Source organism: Lagopus leucura, unplaced genomic scaffold, assembly GCF_019238085.1.
Source record: "Lagopus leucura isolate 7727_CA_CO unplaced genomic scaffold, USGS_WTPT01 Super-Scaffold_100002, whole genome shotgun sequence".
NCBI lineage: Eukaryota > Metazoa > Chordata > Aves > Galliformes > Phasianidae > Lagopus > Lagopus leucura.
The window spans coordinates 20,017,109-20,041,182 of record NW_024962263.1 but is presented as its reverse complement, the minus strand read 5'-3'; the positions used below and the strand labels follow the sequence as shown (position 1 = coordinate 20,041,182).

Genomic DNA, 24,074 nt, shown 5'->3' with positions numbered 1-24,074 from the left:
TCTAAGCCTCTGTGTACCTATGTAAGGAATGTTCTTAAGGGCATCTCTGCTCTGCTCTGCTTGGAAAAAGCAAGACAACCTTTAAAATAGAATGAGAGCTCATTTACCAGATGACTTGATAAGCTAGTTCTAACTGGTAGTCTTAGGTCTAGTTTGGCTTATACTGGGAAAAGGTCATTTCTGGATACAGTGTGTAATGGTTTCCTCAGATCTGGTAAAGTGTCCTTGGAGAGTCTAATCTGAGATCCTTACCTGCGTAGAAGCTTTGCATGGGAAGAAATGTTTGTTGCTAATGGACGTTACTATTTCAGCTAATGTTTGTAAGGTTGATCTGGCATGTGAATTTCAAATAACTTGTGCAGAAATCCTTTATGGACTTGAACCTATTCCAGGGTTTTAAGAGGAATAGGAACGCTGGGTCTAAGTTTCCTCTTTGGTAAGGACAGAAGACAGGCAAACAGACACATTTACTATCTGTGATTATTGGCTGAATCCTACAAAAAGAGGATTTTGTAGCTTGATAACAGCTATGACTCAAAGCTGTTTAACTTGCATGTCTCTCTGTTTGTAATTATGTAATCTTGCTTAGGCTCACTTTTCGTAAATACTGGTTTCTATATAGTGAGCATTTCCTTCAACATGAAAATAAAAGGCAGTTTTGAGACATTTTCCCATCACAGGCTAGGGTAATCCATGACTAAACAAATGTCTGATGGCTATGGCTGGACTTTTTCTGTAGGTCATATTTCTCTTCAGATCTGGTAGGGTCTTTTGCTCTCTCCTGGACTGTACTCTTAAAAGAAGAGTGCCAAGTACTCTAAATCCTTAAGGTATTATACTAAAAGCTGAACACTCCCAGCATCTGCTTCTCTCCTCCAAGGAATACTCCTGTTACTGGCTCATTTGCCATGTTTTGTATCTCCTGGCAGGAGCAGCTTCTGGTAGCTGGATGTCAGATACCCATAGACGTGTCAACATTGCTTTGCTTCCACACACAGGAGTCAGTGTTAGTGCTTAAGGTTACAAAGAGTAACTGGGGCTTGGAAATGTCAGTTGCTCTGGTACTCTCCATGTTAGGTCACCAAATGGCTGTGATAGGTGAGCTAAAAAGTGGGGGAACCCACTTCAGGGAAACTCCTCTTGCAGTGCCATAAGAGGAGAGGGAACCTAGTCCTGACAATTTTTTTTTTTTTTTAAGTGTTGATTTTTAGGTATAATGTTAATCTTGTAATTCTGGAAATTCAGAAGCAATGCAGCTGCGAGGGCTGCTCTGAAATTAATGTCTCTTATTTTATTATGTTGCCCCATGATGTCAAAGGCAGATCACTGAATTGTAGAATCACTAAGGTTAGAAAAGACCTCTAAGATCATCCAGTCCAATCGTCCACCTAATACCAATATTTCCCACTAAACCATGTCCCTCAGTTCAACATCTAAGTGTTTCTTGAACACCTCCAGGCTCAGTGACTCCACCACCTCTCTAGACAGCCCATTCCAGTGCCTGACCACCCTCAGAGAAGTATTTCCAAATGTGCCAAGGGAGATTCAGGTTGGACAGCTTGAAGCCATTCCCTCTAATCCCATTGCTAGTTACATGGGAGAAGATGCTTATCCACACCTCACCACTACCTCCTTTCAGGTAGTTGTAGAGAGCAGTAAGGTTTCTCTGAGCCTCCTCTTCTCCAGACTGAGCAATCCTTCCTCAGTCACTCATAAGACGCGTGCTCCAGACCCCTCACCAGCTATACTGCCCCTCTTAGAACATACTCTAGGGCCTCGATGTCTTTCTTGTAGGTATTGATGGTATGGCAGTAAAGGTTAAATGTTCCCACCAGTATTCAGTTTCATTTTGTTGCTATGTGACAGATGGCAGCAGAGGGACAGTCTGATGGAGTGGTTTCTAGCATGGAAGTACGTTTGAAGCAAAGGTCTGTCACTGAATACCTCCATATGGAAAAATTGGCACCCACTTAGACTCATTGATGTTTAGTGAATGATTATGGAGACCAAAGAGTAGATGTGAGCACAGTGAGGCAGTGCTGGTGTGTTTCAGCAGTGGTTACAGTGGGTCACCTCCACTGGTGTTGATTTTCATCAGTGTATTTTTAGTTGCTGGTGAAAATGCATATTTAATGATGGTGACTGTTGAAAAACAGTTTTGTAGCTAAGAATTTGCTCTATCAAAATAGTGTTACTTTTTTTGTATTAGTTGTAGTTTCCATGGGAGTAAAGTAGGAGGCATTAGTTTTGGAGCAACCTACATACTTATTATTTAAATGTCAGGTCTTTATTATAAGCTGGAATTGTGTTATGGCTTGCCATTCATTGATTCATTTAAAATAAATGAAAGCCACTATGGAAACTGTTAAGTGATTTTAAAAGAGTAGTAGTGAGATGTGGTTCTCACTTTGTGTACAGATCAAAAATAGACATGTTGAAAATGACAATCTAAGTAGTTATAAGTGCTCTGACTATGGCTGTATCATCAGATGTCTTTCCAGACATTCAGGCTTTCTGCCTTGAGATGATCAATGTCAATACCTTGCTTGGTTTTCACAGTTAGCTATATGAAGTCCATCTTTTGTTTTCTGCTTTGTTATGCCTTCCATTAGAGAGTCCATGAGCTGAGGCTTGCTACTGTAATTATTTTTCTGTTTGTATTCTCTTCTAGATTATCTTCAGAAAATCTACAGCAGACATTGGACGCTGAAGTTCAAGCAGCCTGTCTAGGCTGTTTTAGTATCTCTGCCATTGGAGCTAGCAGTGGTCTATGTTTTAAGCCCTGAAAATAAGTTGGTTTCATTCCAGTGATTTTCTTGTTCAGTTGCATAATTGATGGAAACATCTGAAGTTGACTATTAATTATGATTGCTCCTCTTCTTTTAATATGATTTTGCCTGAAGGTCAGGATGGTGTTAAGGGTGACCACACAAGACCCAAGTATTTATGCATAAGACAGCTCTGGCCTGTTAGTGCTTTTTTCCTGAAGGAGGTCTGCTAAGCAGTCAGAATAGTTGCAGGAGTTCTTAGCGTTCATTGCAACAGTTTTCACTTGTGCATGAGTGTCTTCTCTTAGCTTTTAATGCAAGTGGGGTTGCAGATCTTACAAAGAATATGCAGATAGTAGTATTATAAACATAATTTCTTGCAATAATTAACATGTAGTAACATAGGTGAGAGTTAGAAAGGTCTAGTTAGAAATTAGCTTTACCACTTTAATGAAATTATTGGAACTTTTGATTTAAAGATAAATGAGAATATATTATTTTTATGTTAAAAATAAATCTTAATGGCCTGCAGCTGGTTAGATTTTTTTGTGGTGAATTTCAGTGCCAATTTTTCTTAAATATCTGACTTCGTAGAGTTAAAAGTGCAGTACATATAAAATTAGAATCTGATACGTCATATGGAATTAAATTTGAAGTTTTGTTTGCTACTTCATGCTGTAGAAATCCAACCTTAGCATCAGAACAACTTATGATAATTTACTGCAGTTATTGTATGCAGTGGAGAAGCTTTTAAAAGGTTTCTTATTCTCATAAGTTTTCATTTGAACATGCAAAGTGCTCTGAAAAAGACAGTGCAACCTCATATCTTACTTGTATTTTACGTTGTCTGGGAGCCACTTTATTTACAGAGCTTTGATGGCCAAATCTACAGATCTTTTCTCATGTGTGGAACCTTAATGTTTGTACACCCAGACCAGGTGTTCTAGAAAACATGGGTTAGACTTAAAGGAAATAGCTCAACTTCCATAACATTACAGCTATTTTAGCTATGGATGTTACTTTGCTGAACGAGGTTCAACTGCAGCATTTTGCCAGCAGCATCTCAGGTTGAGAAGACCACCCTAGTGACTTGAGTGAAGAAGGGAGAAATTAAATGCTGATGGGGAAAAAAGACTGAGATAGCCCGATTTTCATCCTTTCTAATTCTTTGCTTGTTGAAATGTCAGACAATTGACTGCATTCACTCCATTAGACTTACTCATCTAGTTTTAGTTAAATCCTCTGATACAGCTTTCCTGTTGGGGAAGGGGGGAAGGGAGGTTGAAATGAAACTTGTTTTTGAGTGAACAAAAACTTGGCTGATGTGAAGAGTATAGTAATATAGTAAGTTATTTTTGAGAGGGAGTCACCACAATGAGGATGCTACCGATGGTGTTTCCTCAGAGACCTGTCTTGGGTAACATTTTTGTTACTGACTTTGAACTAATGAACTCGAGAAATATGTAAGTAACAATGGGAAGTGTTCCCACTGCAAAAGGTCTATGCTATGCTACAGAAACAAAACATTATGGAGTAGAAAAGTAGAAGAGGCACAAATTTGGCGGTGCAAGAATCTGAGTAATGCATGGAGAGGGATCAGCCCAATGAAATCTATAATGTGTATCTCATCGATTGAAAACTGCTAAGGAGAGGGGTCGCAAGTGTGTTTCTTGTGTGAACTGTCTGTGGATTGTTAGCATGGTTATAGCTGGAGGCGGGGAAAGGCTACTGTGCCTTAGGGAAAGCATTTCTTCATTTAAAATATAATAATTTTTTTTTATCTTTCTTTTACAGTCTCTTACATATACATAAAAGAGACTGTGTAAAAGATAATATTTAGAGGGCCTAAATGGCAGTATTGATATAAGCCAGAACAACTGTAGGAAAATGCTGTTACAGTGCTTGGAGAAAGTGGGAACTCTACCTCCCATATAGACCTCTTTTTAAGACTGTGGTGTATTTTGGACAGTGAAGATAGAAATGGGACTTGTTTCCCAGAGGCAGAACGAAGTTGTGAGTGATATGCTTACTTTGTACTTCTGGAGGGTCATCCTTGGTTCCTCTATGAAAATAAAAGGGGATATAAATCAGCAATGGAGAAACAGGCTGAAAGTAGAAGTTGTAATGCTTGATTGTGGTAATTACATTTCAAAAATTAACTTCTGTTACTAGAGTTAGGGATACCAAGCAAGAGGTCAGCTGCTTTGATGGTACTGACCTTTCTGTAATCTGGGGAGAAGGTAATTATCTGAATTAAAAAGCCTAGAAAATTCTAACATTTGTGCTTGCTATTTTGTTGTCTTCCTTTTGGGCCTTAAGTTTTCATGGAGATTCAGTGGCACAGTTACTCTGCACACCTTTTATCCCAAGAGAAGGAAACCTGTAAGGATATAAGCTACGTTTACCCAGTACTGAAAGAAGTCATGTTCACAGGCTATCCTGAGTTGGAAGGGCCCCCTAAATCCAACTCTCCACCCCACACAGCAAGGCTCAAAATCCAAACTATGTATATGAGAGCACTGTCCAAATGCTCCTTGAACTCTGGCGCATGGGGTCGTGCCCACTGCCTCTGGTGCAGACCTTTTCCCTAACCCCTAGCCCCATGCCAGAGCAGAGTTCAGTGCTGCCCCTCTGCTCTCATGAGGAGCTGCTGCCATCAAATATCTGTCATATTTCACAATGACCACACAATTTTCCTGTACTAATTCTGAATTCTAGCCAGCCATTTTCACTTGAAAATACAAATTCCACTGTTTGTTGAAAATGTTAGCAGCTTTGGCACTCCTGGCTACAGATAACCTCCTGCAGCCTGATTCAGGCACCCAGTTGTCTTAAATGTTACAATCCTGGTATAGCAGGGCTACTCCCCCAGTTTGTACCGTGTGCCAGACAGAGTGGTTAAGAACATTATTAGCTTTCTGCATCCCTTGGTCTGCCTTATGTTGTTGTGCTTCAAAAAACTGCTTAATTAAAATGTCAGGACTGCTGCCAAATTCCAGCATGAGGAAACTGAAACATTCTCCACAGGCACTTTGAGCAGACAGTTGATGAGAAACCTGATGCGTCCTAGGGATTGCACTCTCCAGAGGATGCTCTTCCACTTCAGAGACTGGAAAGAGAAGAGCAGATGAGTTCTTCTGCAGCACTGACAAGTTCTCAATGAGCTGAATCTCCTTCTCCTGTCTGTGCAGGAAGAGCAGTAAGAAACTACTTGCAAGAATGCAATTCAGTTGTCTGTCAGTTGCAGATACTTCTGCAGTTTTTTGTTTGTTTTTACAATGCTGCCGTGACAGCCAGTCCAGTTCAGCGCACTGTATCAGTGCAGACTTGTTGGATGAGGAGAGTGACATGACCACCTACTTTATCCCTTGATTTTTACAGCTTTTTTAAAAAGGAATAAATCATTATGGAAGATAATGTGTATCATGACCCTGCATTCCTTTGTAGGGATCCTGTTATATGTCACTTGGCAGTTTCTTTTAGGCCCTGTGGTGGGTACTTGATCAACTCGCACCGTTGTTTTAATTCTCTGCTGTTTTCTTCAGCAAAAATGAGATTAACTGTTTGCCCTTATCAGCAAAAGTAGAAAGCTTTTCTTGGGTTCTTCCAGAATTGAGAGATTGGTTGAGTTAGTTGCACCTACTGGAATAAACTTCTACTCCTCCAAAGCCTATTGCCATGAATGTATCAGGTATAGAAAGATAAGCAAACAAATATTGTTTAATACTAGATGACTTGTGAGACATTCACTTGCTTACTTGAAGACTGCTCAAGATGAGGAGGGTTTCAGCAGAGAGGCTCAGTGCTACCTTGTTTGCAGATATTGCAGAAGCTTGAAGGGCGTGTTGAGAGAGTGACTGTAGTCTGTGAGTGTCAATAGGGAATGTGTGGCACTGAAGGTTGAGGAGGAAGAGCTACAAATGGTGAGCTTCAGGAGATCAACAGGAAAGGTGGGTATAGCAGAGCATGAATGAGTCTGAATAAAATACTGCCTCTTTCTGCGATGCTTTTCATTGTGCTTAAAGTAAACAGTGCACCTTAAGATGTTTTTTTTATTAGTGTTGTGAAACAAGATTGTTTTGGAAAAGGGGGCTGCTGGAATGCTTAAGAAAGGTTATTCTGCACTATTGCAAGCCAATGGAGAGGTGTAAGAAATGCTTAGGCTGCGATTTAATCATCTGCATGTTTTGCATAGTAAAAGGTCATCCTGGTGACAGATGAAGAACTGATTCCTTAAAAAACTTTCCTTTTAAAAGAAGAATTTGGTAGTCATTGTTGTTTTTTCTTTCAGGTAAGAAGCCAAGGCTTGATGGTAGGTAGCCCTTTCTTAGGGAGTTGTGCTTTTCTTCAGAGTAAAACATGATAACTGCACCGAAAAGGCGTCTGCTGTCTGGCACTGTCAGCCAGAACTGTGAGACGGCTCAATCTTTATGTCTGGCCCAGCTGAATAGATGCACGCACAATATTTGTCCCTTCCTTTATGTGGTGAAGGGTTTCAGTAGTAGTGTGTTTTTAAATGCTTTAGATATTAGATTGTGAATATATGTGATCACTTGCAAATGGACTTATCAAAGATGTTTGAACCACTAATAGATGCTGGTCTCTACAGCTTCGCATTTTATGGTAGTGCTTTCTGAAGCTGGATTTTAGGGTTGTGCTTCAAACTTGACTGTTTTTCACTTTAACTAAAAGTGCAGCGTATTACAAAGGAAAAGGTCACTGCGTTTTAAGAAGCAGCTAGTGAGGAAGTGAGCTAATGTTTACAGCATTGTATGACTTCCATTTTAGAATTGATATTAAAAATGGAAACGCTGTTAGACTTCTTTTTGATTGTATGTATCTGCATGTATTCATGTGTAAAGTCCTTTGAGTTTCCAGGGCAGCATGGATCAAATAACATTTATTCTTTGGTTTAACTATGAATTATTAGATGCCTTGCTGATCTCTTGTGCTATACCTACTGAAAAGGTTGCAGAAGGAATCTTTTTCTACAGAGATTGTAGGATCCTATTCTAGAATATCTTTCTAGGAATGTTCCCTATAAAAGCAGACTAAAAGCATAGTTACTTTCAGCTACTTTCTATCTTTTAGTAGATTTTGATTTATTTGAGAGGTGTAATGTGATGTTAGTAATGTTTGTTAGTACAAGCATCTGTTCCACACTATTGCAAGCAGGTTGTGGTTTTTTTTTTTTGTTTTTTTTTTTGCACATATTCCTACTTGTTTTCTAATGTAGGCGTAGGATAAGTTTCACTGTATATATTTTGGCTATGACAGACAGTAGAAAAACAGCTGTGATGATTTCAAGTGCCATCTTTTAGGTCCTCTGGTCATATATTTAAGATGATCATGCTGTTATTGGCTCCAGTAGAGAAAATGACCTGTTTGTTTAAATGCTATTGGAGTTGGCTTAAGTTAATGTAGCAGATTTTTTGCACTGAGGCATGTACTGTGCAGGAATGGGATCTGTTCTATTTCTGCTGCAAGCGCTGCTTGCCACCACCGCAGGTGAGGTAATGGCTGAAGGCAGTGTAATCAAAATGTGGACTGCTGCTGCCCAGGGACATGATCAGGGTGTACTAGTGAGCTCTCTGGACAGAACTGATAAACATAACCTGGTGTAGGACTGTGGTGGACTTGCTGCAGCCTTACGGCTTATACCTATGTTTAGAAAAGGGCTGACTTCAGATTTCATTTAATGAAGGTGCTACAGAAGGAATCACATAGATAATGTTGAAGTGAGAATTTGCTGCTTCAGTATTAGCTTTGGTATCTTGACAGCTTTAGTAAATATGAACTTGTGTTTCAGTATTAATAAACATCCAACTAACAATTATTCCATTGTACATGGAATTATTTTTGCATTTCAGTTCAATTATGTTTTGCATTACGTACTAATCAACCAGTTGGAGTATCTCAAAACTTTCTGAAGGTCTTTTCTCTGTTGAATTCCTGGATTAGTTCTTAGACTTTTTACCAAATATGGCACTGGATAACATGGTGGAGAACCAAGGTAAATCAACAAAACTTGTAATTAAGTTGGACAAGAACTATGACTCGTTACTGTGCAGGTGGTTTTTGAAGACTAACCTTTAAGAGGAGTAAGGCAGGTTCTTAGCATGTCATGAGGCATTTCTCAGGCTGTAATTTTATAGTGGCATTTAGTTAAAACATACATTAGTAAAAAATCATACGAGCTGTTAGCAGCTCTCCTAAGTGTAATTAGCAAAGGATAAGCTGTCCTTTTAAAAGGATGCTGTGGAAATGAACACTGGAGCAAGCTTCCTGCACCTGTGTCTCTTTCACGTCAGCTATGTTTTGATCTGATGTGCAGTCATAGGCAAACTAAATCTGAGAAATGCAGGTGTTTCCCTCTGGCTCATGTAAACTATATGCTTCCCTGGAAATTAAGCACAGCTTGCTATTGCCTACAACTGCAAGAATAGATGCTTACTAATTTAAGAAGTGCTTAGGTATAGAAGGTGCCAAATGGCACTAGACAAGATTTTTCAAAAAGGAGGCAGTGAGAGGAAATGGACAACTGTTGTTTATTCCCAGGATATAACTTCTCTGCTCCATGCTCTGCTTTTACATGCAAAAGTCCCAACTTGTTCCATCTGCTAGCAAAAACTTAAAATTCTCAGCCCCATTAGTAAACATAGTTGCTAGAAATTAGGAAACAAGTTGGAGCAAAGGCAGGAAGATGTAGAATAAATCCTGAACAGCTAAATTGTCAGGCATTTCTACTCCACACTTCTGTTGTTGCCTCAAGAGTGTTTCTTGTCAGTCATATCGCAGTCAAAGAGCAGTCACATTGCACTCTCTCAGGAGTGATTCGCCAACGACGAATGCTTTCAGCAGAATAAAACTAGCCAGAGACACTGAAAAAAATGGAAAGAGTTGAGTTGTATTTTTTTGGATGATTGGTCAGGTCTTCCATTAAAGCTGTTGTGGACTCTCTTCATTTGGTTCATCATGTCATCGCTTTCAAAGTCAGCAGGAACAAAGTGTTAACCTTTACATAGAACCACTTGGTCTACCTCCCTTCGCTGCACTGGGTACTGATTTCAGGATGATGCAAAAACCATCGAGTTGAGTAATTGAGTGGAAGATCCTTCTGGTTCTTCCCAGGCAGGAGCTTGCAGGTAATGTGCTTGGGCTTTAGCTTGTGACCACAGAGCCCAGTCTGTGCTTCCCATTAGCTTCAGATCACTTAACATCCCCATTTGGATTTCTAGTTTCATTCCCATGTTATGAACCCTTTTTCTTTTCACAGCATTTTTTTTTTTTTTTTTTTAAATAATGAACTGTTTCCCTGTACTCATTACTGTTCCTGGTACTCATTGCCATAGGCAGTTGGTTGTACCACTTAATGTGCTCTGTATGCAGTTTTAACAGTTTCCTCAAGTTATTACCAGGCTCAACAATGTTGTGTGGTTTTTTTTTTTTTTTTTTCTGAATCACTGGAGAAACTATTTTTCATATTTATTTTTGCTGAGACTTGTTAGTTTTTACCACTGCTGCTTAATTAAAACATGTTAAGTGGGTTGAAGAAGTGGACGTGATTTACTGGGGTTTCGCTGAGCGTTTCAGGGTGCATGTGTGCCAATATAGTAAGCGTGGTGAAGATGCGGTGTCAAATGATGGTCCCCCTTCTGTGCTGATGAGTTGGGTCAGAGGAAGTAATGTGGCGTTAGAGCAGAGCAGGAATCAGCATGGTGCAAGGTGGGGCTGCCAGGAGCTGGAGCCTGGTTCTGTGCCTCATCTAGGGCTGCCCTGAGGGACCTAGGCAGGCAGAGAAGGTCCTGGGGGTGAGCAGGGGCAGGCAGGGCTGACAAGGGCAGTGTCTGCATCCTGGTGTGTTCTGTGGTTTCCAGAAACCATCCAGTCAAGAACATCCTGATCTGGAGGTTGGTTGGACTGTCCTGTGCAGTAGTCACTAGCAAGCCTGCTGTCTATAAATTTGGCTAATGCCTTTGGCTTCCATTGTCCCGAGCCAATTGATTCTATGCCTTTCCAAAGCTCTCACGAGACTTTAATCTCTTCTTAAGTTTAAGACAAAAACAGAAGACTTCAGGCTGGTTCAGGTAGAATGGTGTGAGCTGCTGGGGTTGCAGCAAGCCAAGGTTAAGTGGTTGCTGTCCTTAGCCTTCTTCCAGCTGCTTATCTTGGCTCAGGCTGTAAGGGGCCGTCATGTTGTTTCTGTTCATTTAACTTCTGCTGCAGAAGTACCATAGTTTCCTTTTTTTCTCTCTAATGAGGTGCTAATACCGAACACTACTGAAGGAGTGTGTTTTTTTCTAAGCTTTCTTTCTTCCTAGAATTATTCCATGTCTGTATTTGCAGAAAGAAAAGACTGAAGAATGTCTTCTCATAGCAATGCTAGATAAAAAATACTTCTGAAAATAGTATTGTTCTGAAATTCTTATAGAATTACTCAGCTTAATCTGAGCTTCATGTATGTATTTCAGAAGAGATGTTCTTATTTTCCAATTATAGCCAAACAATCCTTATGTCAGTAGCGCACATACTGCTACCTAGTAAGAATGGAAAAGTTATTGTTGAACAAAATTGAATTATTTATTAATCAATAGGCTGCATGCTACCTACCTTCATTTTTGTATTAATGTGTCCTTTTCCTCCTGGAAGACCTGTCTGGGTTATAAATAACAGCACCCTGCTGAAGGTTATAGTGCAGGTTATAAACTATCCTTAAGGTTTATGTAGAAAACAGATGAAATACTGATAATACTGCGGAGGAAAAGGTATTGCTGAATTTGCCCTAAAACCATTTAATTTTGATGAAGAATTGCTCCTCTGATTTGTTTTGTGCAATTCTCTGTTCCCAAGTCTTAGTATTCAGGCAGGAACTGCAGCATCAAATTGTGCTGTCATGTTCTATATAGAGTGAAGACTAGAAGATGATGATTAGGCAATTGAAACTAAAGTTTTCAACAGAAGTAATGCAATTACTTCCATTCTAATGGAATAATCTGTTATGATTCAGTTTTGTGTCACTGAGAGTTGGAAACCATATTTTATAGACTTGAAACTGATGTTGGATACTTCATCAAGTGAAAGTGTGTGTGCATATATATATACATATGTATATATATGTGTGTGTGTGTGTGTATGTATATATATATATATATGTGTATATATATATATATAGACAAATATTTTTTTTTAATCTTGTTTGCTAACATTGCTAGATGCCCTGTGGATAATGCTTACTTAGAGGTTCTTTAGTTTTCTTTCTCCTTTTTATCTATGTTCTGCACTGTTCAGTTGGTTGTCAAATATATAGTGTACAGTCTTAAAGCTTGATTTGATTTGCCATCGTAAACATGGAATTTCTCTTATGTGTTTAATTGAGCTATGCTAATGGATTGATTTCTGAATGTAAATGTGGCTTGTAACTTTTGTAGACTTGTATAGGGAAAAATGTAGACATTTCTTAAGAGTGCAGATCACATACTTATGCTTTTGAAATACAACTTTGCATTACTATAGATTTTTCATAAATTATCTTTTTAGTTCTTGTAATCTCCTAAGTTTTGAAGTCTTCCTTTACTTGCATCCTTAGTTCTCCCATTTCTCCTCCCCACTCTCCCTTTCCCTATGCCCATCAGTGAAGAAAAGCTGGAAGTGACTGTGCTTATCTAAAGGACTAAGGGGATCCTTGTCTGTTTCTCCTTAGCTGTCAGATTTTTTTGTTCTTCTTCACTTAAAGAAAAAGTGGATTTGAGTTTCATGTTGTACTGTGATGAGAAAGCCTTCTGTTCACTGTTGCCAGAATACTTTGTACTGTCTTGATGAAAGGTATTTCACTTCATCTCCTTACTTTCTATTTTGACTTAATCAGCTGTCAACATTTGAACTGGGAATCTGGGGACTATTGTGAAGTTGGTTATTTTGGTGTTACTATATGCCAGAACAGTCCTTCTGCCGTCACTGCCACAGCAGCTGCCTTCAGCTGTTGAGATCTTTTTGCTTCCACAGTATCTGATTTAGCAGCCACGAAGTTATAGGAAGAAATTTTATAGGTTTCTGATTGAGAGGGAAATGATTTTTTTTTTTCTTTCAGATTAGCAATATATGCTATATCTTATGCCAATCTAGTATTGGACCAGGAAAGTTAAATACAAAGCAAAACCTTGTGAATATTTTTAACGTGGTACCACTATGTTGCTAGATTTTAGCTGACAGTATCACAAACTGTGGGAGTTATGGTATCATGAGATAAGTTCTGGAAACCTACTGCCTATTGATTTAAGTAAAAACTGGAACACACCTTGGTGGAAAGCCTTCAAACTCGTCAGATGTCTGACCAGATGCCTTTATGCTCTGTGGTGCTGCTACGCTTGTTTTGGTAAGTCGAACCGTTTGCTTTCCCTTGTCGACCTTTCCCAAGCAGCGATCTGCGAAGGAGGCATTGAAGAAGGGGGCCTGCAAGTGAAGCCAGCAACAGGGACCATGGAAAGCTTAGAGAGTCAAGGAAAGCTTTGGCAAAATTAACAACTGGCAGTGTGTTACAAGATTTCAGTGGAGGAGAGGTCAGCTGTTGTAAAGCATGGAACACCTGGGCAGTGGATTGGGACTGTGGCTTGGTTTGAATCTTTGAATCATCTCCATGGAGGAGCAAATAGAGTTGTGCAGCTGGACTGACCAAGTAGCTCTGTTTCTAGATGTCCTTTTGTGTGGAGAGATGTGAGATGACTGAGGATCACTGTATTCAAGGAAATGGTCTGCAAAATTGCTTCTTTAAGTGCTGGTTAAAGATCTGTCTTGATGCCCTATGTCAGCTCTAAGCAGAATAGTAGGGTTTTGATGCCAGAACATTCACATCTGCATCCGACTAAGAACATAGCATGTCTGTGCATGTTAGCAGTTATGGGCACCTATATCAGTGCATGTTAGATGCAGTTCTTGTAAGTGGATGAAAATGATCACTGAGAATATTAAAGCTGTTGTGCTTTAAGAGAAATGAGCAGTAAGATTCATAGGAGAAGTTAACTTTTGTATTGAAGTGTGGGTTGTAGCTCATGGTAAATCTAGATACAGATTTTAAATGATGATAATATTATTGTGGAAGACAACCACATATTCAGTGCTTTCAGTTTTAGACTTCTGAATGTTACGCTACTGTAACTTAGACCTGTACCAAACACCTGGTGTATTCTATTGCAGCAGTCAGTCTGCAGCCACTTAGTCTATGCTGGAGCTCATCTTCTCAAATTGCCTTCACTCACTGGCATGCTTCCTATGCTAAAGTGCAAACAGGGCCCACCAGCTCAAGCTTTATTTTCTCTTTTCTCTAGCTGAGCAGAAGGCAGCAGAGTGGGACTGGCTTTTGGAATATCCTCAGCTAATTTATTGTAGTGAAAGGTTATGTTTTAGGATTTAATAAAGGAATGGTGGTCCTAGTGAGTAATAAAAAGAAGATGCTACATATTTCTCATCTTGTTTTCTCACTGAGTTCCCACAAGGAACTTGCGTTTCTTCTTCTCAGGCAGCATTACTTAAATAATATCTGCTTCCTAGACTAAATTGATTATGGCCTTTTCCCAGTGTATGAGAAATAAAACTTAACACTTGGAATGGGTGACAAGTGTGGGTACAAATTAGTGTTGTTTTCTGTCATGCAGGCTGCTCTAACTTGGAGGGGAAGCCTGATAACAGAGAAGTCTGCACAAACTGGAGATGTTGGCCAGCAGGTGTGGTGTGGGGAAAGAGCCTGGTAAGAGCTGGGCATGCCTGATGAGCACGGCCAGTCCAAGTGGTGGGAAGTGGTGTGGAGCCCACCCAGAGGGAGTGCCATGGGCAGGAGCACCGTCACATTAGCACCTAGGACATTAGCAGGGAAGAGCTATTGTTTAGGTAACTGGGTGACATCTCAGGTCGGTTGTCTTCATCCTTGCAGGCCACTTCAACTTCCCAAATGTAAACTGGGAGTATCATGCTGTCACAGCAAGGCTGGTAAGCTCCTAAAGTATGTTGAGGTTCATTTCCTATCACAAATACTGAGTTAGCCAACTAGAATAAGAGCCATCCTGGATCTGTCTTTTGACCAGAGGCTCTGTGGGAAAGGTGATAGCAGGTGGCTGTCTTGGATTCAGTAATCTTGAATTAATTTAGTTCAAAATGTTTGTGTAGGGAAACAAGGGTCTGGACTTTGAGAGCAGGCTTGAAGCTTCTCAGTGAGTTAGTTAGCAGCGTCTCCTGGGAATTTGGTCTAGAGGATTTAGGGGTCTGTGAGAACTTGTTGCCACCTTTTAAACGCACAGCAGCAGGCAATTGCATTGTGCTGCATGTCAGACAAGCTGGGCTGAGGACCAGCCTGGCTGAACAAGGAACTCTGCCTTGAGCTAGGACAGGAAAAGAAAACAGGAGCTATGGAAGCAAGATATGGTTTCACAGGGAAAGTATAGAGCTGCAGCTCACCTCTGCTGGGAGAGAACAAGGAACGCCAAAACCCAACTTGAGTTGACACTGGCCACGAACAACAAAAATGGCTTTTTCAAGTATGTCAACAGCAAGAAGAGACCAAGGGAAAACTTTGGGTTGTTATTTGGAGTGAATGGTCACTTTATAAGTAAGCAGGAGAAAAAGACAAAGACAGTTAATATAGTTTTTTGCCTTACTATTCAACTGTAACAACTGATCTTGGGCTGCCCATGCTTCATAGTTGAAGGTCTACGATTGGAGAAGTGACTTTTGCATCCTTCATCATGAAATTCTAAAGGAACAGCAGTATCAGCTCAGTGTTCATAAGTCCACAGGGCCTGATGGGATTCATCTCAAGAGTGTTGAAGAAATTACTGAGCATTGTAGCCAGACTCCTCAGCAATTTACTGAAAGTCATGGGAGTGTGGGAAGATCCTTGCTGACTGGAAGCTAGCCAAATGATGGATTTGTTCTGCTGTCCATTTGAGTCCTAAACTAACTCTGTTGCTATCTGCTGAAGGTAGATGGGTCAGAAAATAAAACACAGAATCAAGAACAATATTGTTATTTTTCCAAGGTGACTTCAAAGATGTCAGACTGTTGTGTGATGTTAGAAGGTCATGTAAGATAGAGCACAAAAGCAACAACACCAAAACAGCCAACAAATTACTTACCAAGAGACAGAAACACATGTCAGGAATCCAAGAGCAACTGTGCTGCAAAAGAAAACCCACTAAATCTATTTAGGGAAAAATGAAAGAGGCTCCCTTGTAGGCGGCACACCTTTGTCTGTCTCACAGGTCAGTGATTTTCGTGTCTCTTGTAACTTGTATCTCATAGTTCACTCTGCCTCTTTATGCTAATTGCAAGTGCAGTAGTAATGAGCCAAATAACAAAGTGCAAAAAGATGACTGTAATGCAGTCAGAAGCACCGTGCATATTAAGACAGGCTTTACGTAAGTGCTTTTAGTAAGTAGGTGTTTCAGTCTTCAGCAGCTACAGACAAATTTTTAGACGAGTTCAAATTGCATTGTTTCTGTCCTGATGCACTTCTGAGGAACTCAACACTTTCCAGCAGTGTGTGTGACTGATAGAACCTGATGTTTGAGTTAACTTTCTTCATGTTTTTTTTTTTCTAGTGTTTATTAATGCTTCCGTTTGGATAAAATGCAGAAGAATAAGAATAAGAATAATATAAGAATAACAAACAAAATGCAAGTCTTTGACAGCCTAAAAGACAGAGGTGTTTGGAGAATACTGCTCCAATGAATGTGCTGCTGAAGTACAAAGATAGTATTTAGTTTCACAAGCAGCTGGAAAAAAGATTTTTTTTTTTTGCAGTGATACTGAAATATGAAATAAGGCCAAGCACTTATTTGCATAATTTTCTAATAATGTTTCATTGGATGGTCTGGGGAAGCACATGTGACATGCTTTTGTTTTTTTCTCCCCAGTAGAATCAAAATAATATGTAGGAAATAAGATACTAGGTTAGACAGGCATAGGAAAGGATTCTACAAATCGTAGGGCTTTGGCACTGGTAGATTTAAAACAAACAAAATAACATCCATGCTCTTCTTCGGAAGCAATTTGGAGGCATGATTTGAATTGCAGCTGTGTGGCTGTGTGATTACTTGTAGGTGTGAAGGCCATGCTACCTTCATTCTGGCTGTGCATTATGTTACACAAAATGATAATTGCATTCTACTACCCTATCTACCTACTACTGGAGTGCAGTTTGGTTTCTTCTGGCTGCAAAATCAAAAACTGTTGAAAGCGTGAAGGAAGCTTTAGGCGATCTCAAGCCACACTAGGGAAACATCTGTCAGGCCTTTAATTTTTACAAAGAGTCACAAAGGAAGCAAAGAATTGAATACAGTGTTTGTTTCTGTAATTTTTTCAGTATTGCTCTCTGTTTGGTCCTTCTAGTTGTCACTGTGTTAGAGCCCCTGTCAGGTTTTATTCACTTACTATGACTTTCTCATGGCAGTTTTTGATTTGAAAAGGTGCTCTAATCTCTGAAGAGCCGTGTTATGCCTCAATATGTCAAGTTTTCCTGTGGCACGGTTGAAATTAGCAGTCTTAGAATTGACGTGGTGTATTACAGGCAGATAATGCCTTGAGAGAAGTGCTGCGGAAGAACCTTGTCTCGGATGAGTTTGGGGTGAACATGAGACCTGAGAATGCACGCCACTTGCTGGCAGTGCTCTGCCCAGTGCTCTGCCAGCCATCTTTGCTGCAGGAGCACATTGCTGGCTCATGCAATGAGCTTTTTTGTAGAATGGCTTGGATTGGAAAGGATCTTAAAAAAAATCTAGTTCTAACTATGCTGCCATAGACACAAATGTGTCTCAGTAGACCAGGTTTCTCAAAGCCCCACTCAGCCTGGCCTTGAACGCTTCTACAGTGGGTCAGCCACAGCTTCTCTGGGCAGTCTGTTTTGATGCCTCACCATCCTCATAGTAAAGAATTTCTTCTTAACTCCTACTTATTTAAAAGTACATTATGATATATTCAGGTTTTCTTTAAAATCTAAAAACTAATTATGAAGTGGTAACTGCTGCAATTAGGGAAACAATGGCTTTTAGTTTGTCTTACCCCTGTGGTACTAACTTTCTACATCACTTTTTATGTTTACAAGTATTATAGAAGCATCACTAGTTCTGTTTTATCATTTTTATGGAAAACTGTAAAGGCGATGAAGTTGTCTGCTGTGGAAATATTCAAGACCCATTTGGATGCCTAGCTGTGCATTCTGTTGTAGAGTATCTGCGTTAGCAAGGAAGCTGAGCTCAATGGTCTCTTGAGGTTGCTTCCAATCCCTGCTATTCTGTGATAAACTACTCAGGAAGGGGGGAAAAAAAAATAAGAATCCCTAACCTGAATATCTTTGCTCACAGAACAAAACACAATACAGTGCACCATTAAGTAAAGTATGTGTAACCACATTTGTGAATGCTAACGATACGACTAGGGGGAGCAATTGGGTGGGCATCTGGCAATTCAATAAGGTCAGTTTGGTTCACCATGGAATTAAACAACAATTTCAGTTGAAATGTTACAGCGCAGCATACACATGGAATCAGAAAGCACAATATTTGGTAGTAATACCTGTTTTTCAAATTGTCAAATTCACTGGATTTTTGTGTGAGTAGAAGTCAAAGAGTGGTGACATCCTCTGTTCACAATTCCTACTGCTCATCTCCATGCACTTTGCAAGCCTCCCTTCAACAACTTCTTAAGTATCCAGTCTTCTGTTTATTGTTGTGAACAGTATCTACTGGTAGCATTTTGTTCACTTGGTCAAATATCCTTCTGAAGGATATCCTTTCTTATAGAAAAGATATCCTGAAACAGACAATAGGGAAATGGATACAGAATACTAACAAAATGCAAGTTGTTCTTGACAGCAAGCTGATGACTAGTAGTTAGGGATTCTCTAACACAAAAGTGATTCTTAAACTAGCATTGAAAATTATGAAAGAGTAGGACAATGCTTACTACCAGCAGAGAACAGTAAAGTATTGAGATACAGCTTCTTACTGCTGCTGCCTTTATTTTTATTTTTTATTTTTTAAAATTTTGTATAATCTTATTTGCAACAAGATTCAATAGACTGCTTGCAAGGTGAAGTTGTGGCACCAAGCATGATAGGAGTTTGTTTCACTCTGATATAAATACTGTTGAATTCCTGTAGCCATTAAGGTAATGACTTATTCACTAAGCTGTAAAATGCTTTAAAAAATTACATAAAAATGCACATGTGGTATTGAGGTTTTTTTAGAACTGTTTAGCAGAGTGATATTTATTGCCAGGAAGGCAAGTGTCTTCAAAAAGACTGGATTAGAATGCAAAGGGTGGGTAGGATTATTGGTATATGCAGTTAACTAGCTCTTGCAGATTCTACTTGCTGTGTTGATGCAAGCCTGCTTGATTTACAGTTGTAACACCCTTAACACACATCTTGCTGCCTAATCACTTACTGTGATTTCAGAATGGCTGGAGACTTTATTAAGTGAAGTCTTCAAGCAGACTCACCTCCCTCTGTTTGCTGGCAATGCTTTGTCTAGTGCAGCCAGGACATCACTGGTCTTTGCCACAAAGGCTTGTTGCTGGCCCGTATTCAGCCCGGTGTCTACCTGGACCCCCAGGTCTCTTTCTGTGTAGATGGTTTCTCAGCATGTCCAGGTGCAGGGGTTATTCCTCCCCACTTGCAGGACTTGGCGTTTCCTTTTGTTGAACTAATTTCCTGAGGTTCTTGCCAGCATGTTTCTCAGCCTGTTAAAGTTCCTTAGAATGGCAGTGATGTCGTAGTGCAAGAACCACATGTCCTCATTTTGTGCCATCTATGAACTTCCTGAGTATGTACTTTTTCTCAGTATCAAACTTGTATGTAGAAGGCTTGAATGCTCTTCTGGGTTATTTCTTGCACGTGTACATGAGGCTATAGCAGCTAAAGCTAGGCAATTTCACATCACAAGAATAGATGTAGTGTCTGCTAATCTGTTTAAAACACTTGCTGAAAATTTACCAGGAAGTATCTCTTGCTTCTCTTCCCTGCCCAAATGGAGCATTTCAATGTAGACAGAGAAAAGGCTTGTTTTGTGGCTGTATGTGGTAAGAGGATGGTAACACAATAAAATACTAACACAAAAAATACTAAGACGATAATAAAATACTTAAAGTATATTTGTAGGAAGAATTGTTATCCAATGCAAGCAATAACAAGAGTGTTTTTCTTAATTTCCAATTTTGACTTCTCACGAGGAGTTAAAATATTTTGATATTGAAGTGGTAGGGAAATACTTTGACTTGCATCTAATGTTTCAGTTACTACAGAAGTGTGCTCTGTAAATAATCTGTTGCTATTGGATGTACTGGCATTCGCACCCTATGGTGGCAATTTGATTTGTATCAGTCTGTTAAGAGGAGCTGATACTCCTTAGATGTTTTCCTGCCTTTGCAGCTGCTGTTGATAGTGGCAGTACCCTCAAAGACACTAGCTCATCATTAATATCAGCTACTGTGGGCATTCCAAGTTCTCTGGTCTCTTCCTGGAAACTAGCATTTCACACTTAGCCTTCCCTTTTCTCATTTGGATTTCTTCTACCGCGACTGTAGTTGCCTGAGCCCAGAGCTGTTTTGGGGCAGTCATTTCTAGAAAGACCACAGTCCATTACTTCAACTTGTGCCACAGCTTGTGAGCAATGGAAGTGATATTCTAGGGGCACTGCTTCTTGAGTGTGCTTTAAAGGAATGTAAAAAGCAGTCAGTGAATCACTGATGGTGCACTTTTTTCTCTTTACCCCACCCGACTACTGGCCTTAGCCATTTATTTTTTCACTTCCTTCTGGCCTTTTTAATATCCTTTCACTCCACAATCATCTCTCAAATCCAAACATGTTAACTTAAGCAACTTTATGCAGAGAACAATTCTCTAGGGTTGGCTGACGGATTAAGTGGCAGTACCTTGGTTGTGAAGCAACCTACGTTTGCACATTCTCCAGTCGTTTTGCATTAAAACTTAAATCCTTGTTCTGTTGTGGCACCTTTAAAAAGCAGACCTCCTCCTTACATCTAAATGTTATGAAAACCAGGCATACTGTAACCCAGAACCCCAAGGAATGCTTGATTGAAATAACAGATCAGAAAAGTCTCTTGCTAACATTCCTGTGATTATAGGTTTACTCAAGTGACAGAAACATGGTGTCAGCTAGCTTTCTGCATACAGTGTAATTTTGGTTCAAAAGCTAACATAATTGTTAAGGGTTTTAGCAATGCAGCTTTGGAAGAATAGATAAATGTGTTACAGCATTTGTTACCTTTCCGCTCTATGTGTATCTCATATATTGCTGATAGGGTGATTGGTCTGGTTCCTGCTGGAGGAGCAGAGTGTGTCCCTGTTCATACTTACTGACATCAAGCAGAATGAATGGAGAGAATGAGAGATGAATAATTCTTAGATCTTTCCAGGTGAACAGAAAGACAAGCTCATTTCAGCTTCATCTGTTCTTCTGCAGCACCCATCTGAGTTAACAAAAACAAAAAAGAAGTTGAAAAATAGCAACCATGAAAGTACTGGTTTCAAAATTGTATTGTTTCAAGCAGTAGGTATGATGTAGGAAGAAACAGCAGTGACCTTGCTTTCATTTTCAGGTGATCAAATGACTTAAATAGGTCATGTGAGCACCTAAATCTAAACTTAGTTAACGCGTCTGGAATTTAATCAGTGCTGATAAGGGTCAGTGTCCACTTTTGCTGACCTGTTTTAGAGGTACTTGAATTAGAAAACTGGTTAGGAAAGTTCTCTTAACGACATTAATCACATTTTTTTCACTCAATATGAAACCCCTGTGACACTGGAGCCTGTTTGCAGCTGTAGTACATGTAAGGATGCATATGGTGTGAACTACTATGCAGTTAGCTTCCACCTAGATGAGTCCAAAATGAACATCAGCTGTTTTAAAATCAGTTTAAAGCTTTCTGGAACTTTTCCAGGTTTTGATATGGAGGGCCTTTCTTCTTTGCTGTGGATACTGGCGTTTGTTCTTTCTCATCCTCTCTACCTCTTTCTCCTTTTGCAGGCAAAGGCAGCTCAAGCATCTCATCCGACGTGAGTTCAAGTACAGATCACACGCCCACCAAAGCCCAGAAGAATGCAGCTACCAGTGAAGGTAGGCAGGTGGTATTCATTACTCAGGTCGGGCCCCCCTGCATAATCCTAGCTATTTTCAGAAAAGGAACCTCTGCTCCTCCTTGTTCCTTCTGTGTACAGTGCTATTAGCATACTAGAAATTAAAAAACAGTTTTTCTTCCTGTGTCGAGTTTCTGCTTCTGCCTGCTGTGTTTTCTGGTTTAAGCTTGTGACAAAGGATTCTCTGCAGAATAAAAGAGTGGAGAGTTTTGAATAATGTTGCAAAAACTTTTTATACTTAAGATTAGATGTGATCTGATTTTGAACTTATTTCTGAAGAATATACTTGGTGGAAGCTTGTTCTGGCATGTGTTCTAGGTTAAAATTCAACCTCTTATTTTCATATTAAGAACATTGTGAAATGTGAGTTGTTTCTACAGAGTTTTCAGAAGTGTGTCTATAGATATGAAGAGCTGACAGGATTTAATTAGATTTATGCATCTCACCTGCAGTTACTAGACTACCACCTGGGAGTAGATTTTTGATGTCTAGGGGAAGGAAAGGTTTGGTATGTCAATAGTAACATAACGTTGCACTAACTGGCTCTTGAACAGAGAAATGCTGATCCTTTCCTGCTGCCTTACTACATGCGAGTAGGTGTGCTTTGCTAAATGGAGGTACGTTGGCCCTAGTTTTTACTAGAGTGTCTTCAGAGGCTGAGAGGAAATCATTAAATCTGTATGTAGTTTAGTGATGTAAGCTGAAAGCCTTTTTTTTTTTTTTTTTTTTTTAAATGATACATTTATAGACCTTAACTAGAGTTTCTACTCAGTCAAAATATGTCAGTTGTACTTGGTAATTATAAAATAATAAATTTGACTTCTTTCACTTCTGCCATTACAAATGAAGTTATAAGCTCTGGTTGCTTTCAGTCTGGCTTTGTTTCTTATTGTTAGAAGAAACCATAGGGTTTGAATTGTTCTCGTTTGGCAAGTCTAGCTATAACTGTAGAATCTGAACAGTAAAAGGAGTTCATGTAAGTAATAAATGACCATATAAATCACGAGAGTTTATTGTTAGGCATGCACAATCCCCTATCAAGAATGAAGATCTGGCACCTGTGAATCATATGAGATTCTGGTTCAGAATCTCTGCTTTTTAGTCTGAACAATAAATTTAACAATAAATGAATATACAGTTAATAAAGTTAAGTTGAATAGTAGACTTCATGTTTCACTAAGCTTTAGATCGGCAAGTTTTGAGATGCGTGAAGGAGATGAATTGCCAAGATGCCAAGTAAATTTAGGAAACGTATAAAAGCATTTTAACTTTTCTGTATGACAGCCAAGAAAAAAGCACAAAGGAGTAGTGGAAACTCTGAAGTCAGTCCTTAACAATTGCTTTAAATTTCTGTTTTACTTCAATCAGGAAAACATTTCTTTTCCCTTATTTTCTAATCAGATAACGCAAAATAATTCTTTATTAATCTCTAAGATTTATGTTGTTAATCTAACCTATTGTAGAGCCAGGGAATACCGGTGTAGATCGTGAAATCTTCACCACATTTTTGCAGCTGTTTAGTTCATTAGTGAGGGAGGTTGAAATACAGGCCAGCAGATGCTGTAGTAAAGATGTTTTCTGAGCTCTTGTGCAGATACGAAGTTCACAACAGTAGTTATGTTTCCCACTCTTGGAGACAATTTCAGACATGAGTCTACACTCCTTACAGAAGGGTGAAAATAGGAAGGTGTGTAGATAACACTTATTTTAATAGCAGCAGTGGTAGTCCATCCCTCTATCTGTTCTGCTGTTGCGTTGCTACCAAGTTTTTCTGCTGAGCAGTTAATATGGGTCACTTAATGGAGCTGTATTAATATGGATTGCTGTATAATCTGTCAGGTACTTTAAATGACATAACCAAGGAGCATGAGGGTTTTATGAAGGCAAGTGAGAGCAGAGAAGTGGAAGTAGCGTTGAGGGGGGGAAAAAAAACCCACAGGGTCCTGTACAAACCAGTGTTGTGACTGGAAGACCTGTTTTTCAACCAGTTTGTCTGTGGGTTTTTGTTCAGTGGTTTCGTTCTTAACTAATGATGCCTCTTTCCCCCTTGTGTAGTAGACTTGCCTTGTAGGAGGATTCAAACGAAGAGAAGGAATCGCATGTTCTGCAAGATGAGAAGAGTTCTGCACTTAAAGGACTGAATGCTTTTTTACAGTTCAGTTACA

General features: G+C 39.5%; 1 protein-coding gene across 2 annotated transcripts in view; it reads left to right on the top strand.

The window, feature by feature from the left end:
• The window catches only part of FBXL7 (F-box and leucine rich repeat protein 7), a 163,936-nt gene that overhangs the window by 15,642 nt on the left and 124,220 nt on the right, over positions 1 to 24,074 (top strand). Inside the window, exons 1-2 of one of the 2 annotated variants that reach the window (XM_042870065.1) lie at positions 21,572 to 21,602; positions 21,800 to 21,889. Coding sequence is in view for 1 of the 2 variants with exons in the window: in XM_042870063.1 (XP_042725997.1) it covers positions 21,800 to 21,889 (90 nt within the window). In the remaining variant the exon portion in view is untranslated. Of the gene's footprint in view, positions 1 to 21,571; positions 21,603 to 21,799; positions 21,890 to 24,074 lie in introns of those variants that run through there. The other variant, XM_042870063.1, reaches the window with a different exon arrangement.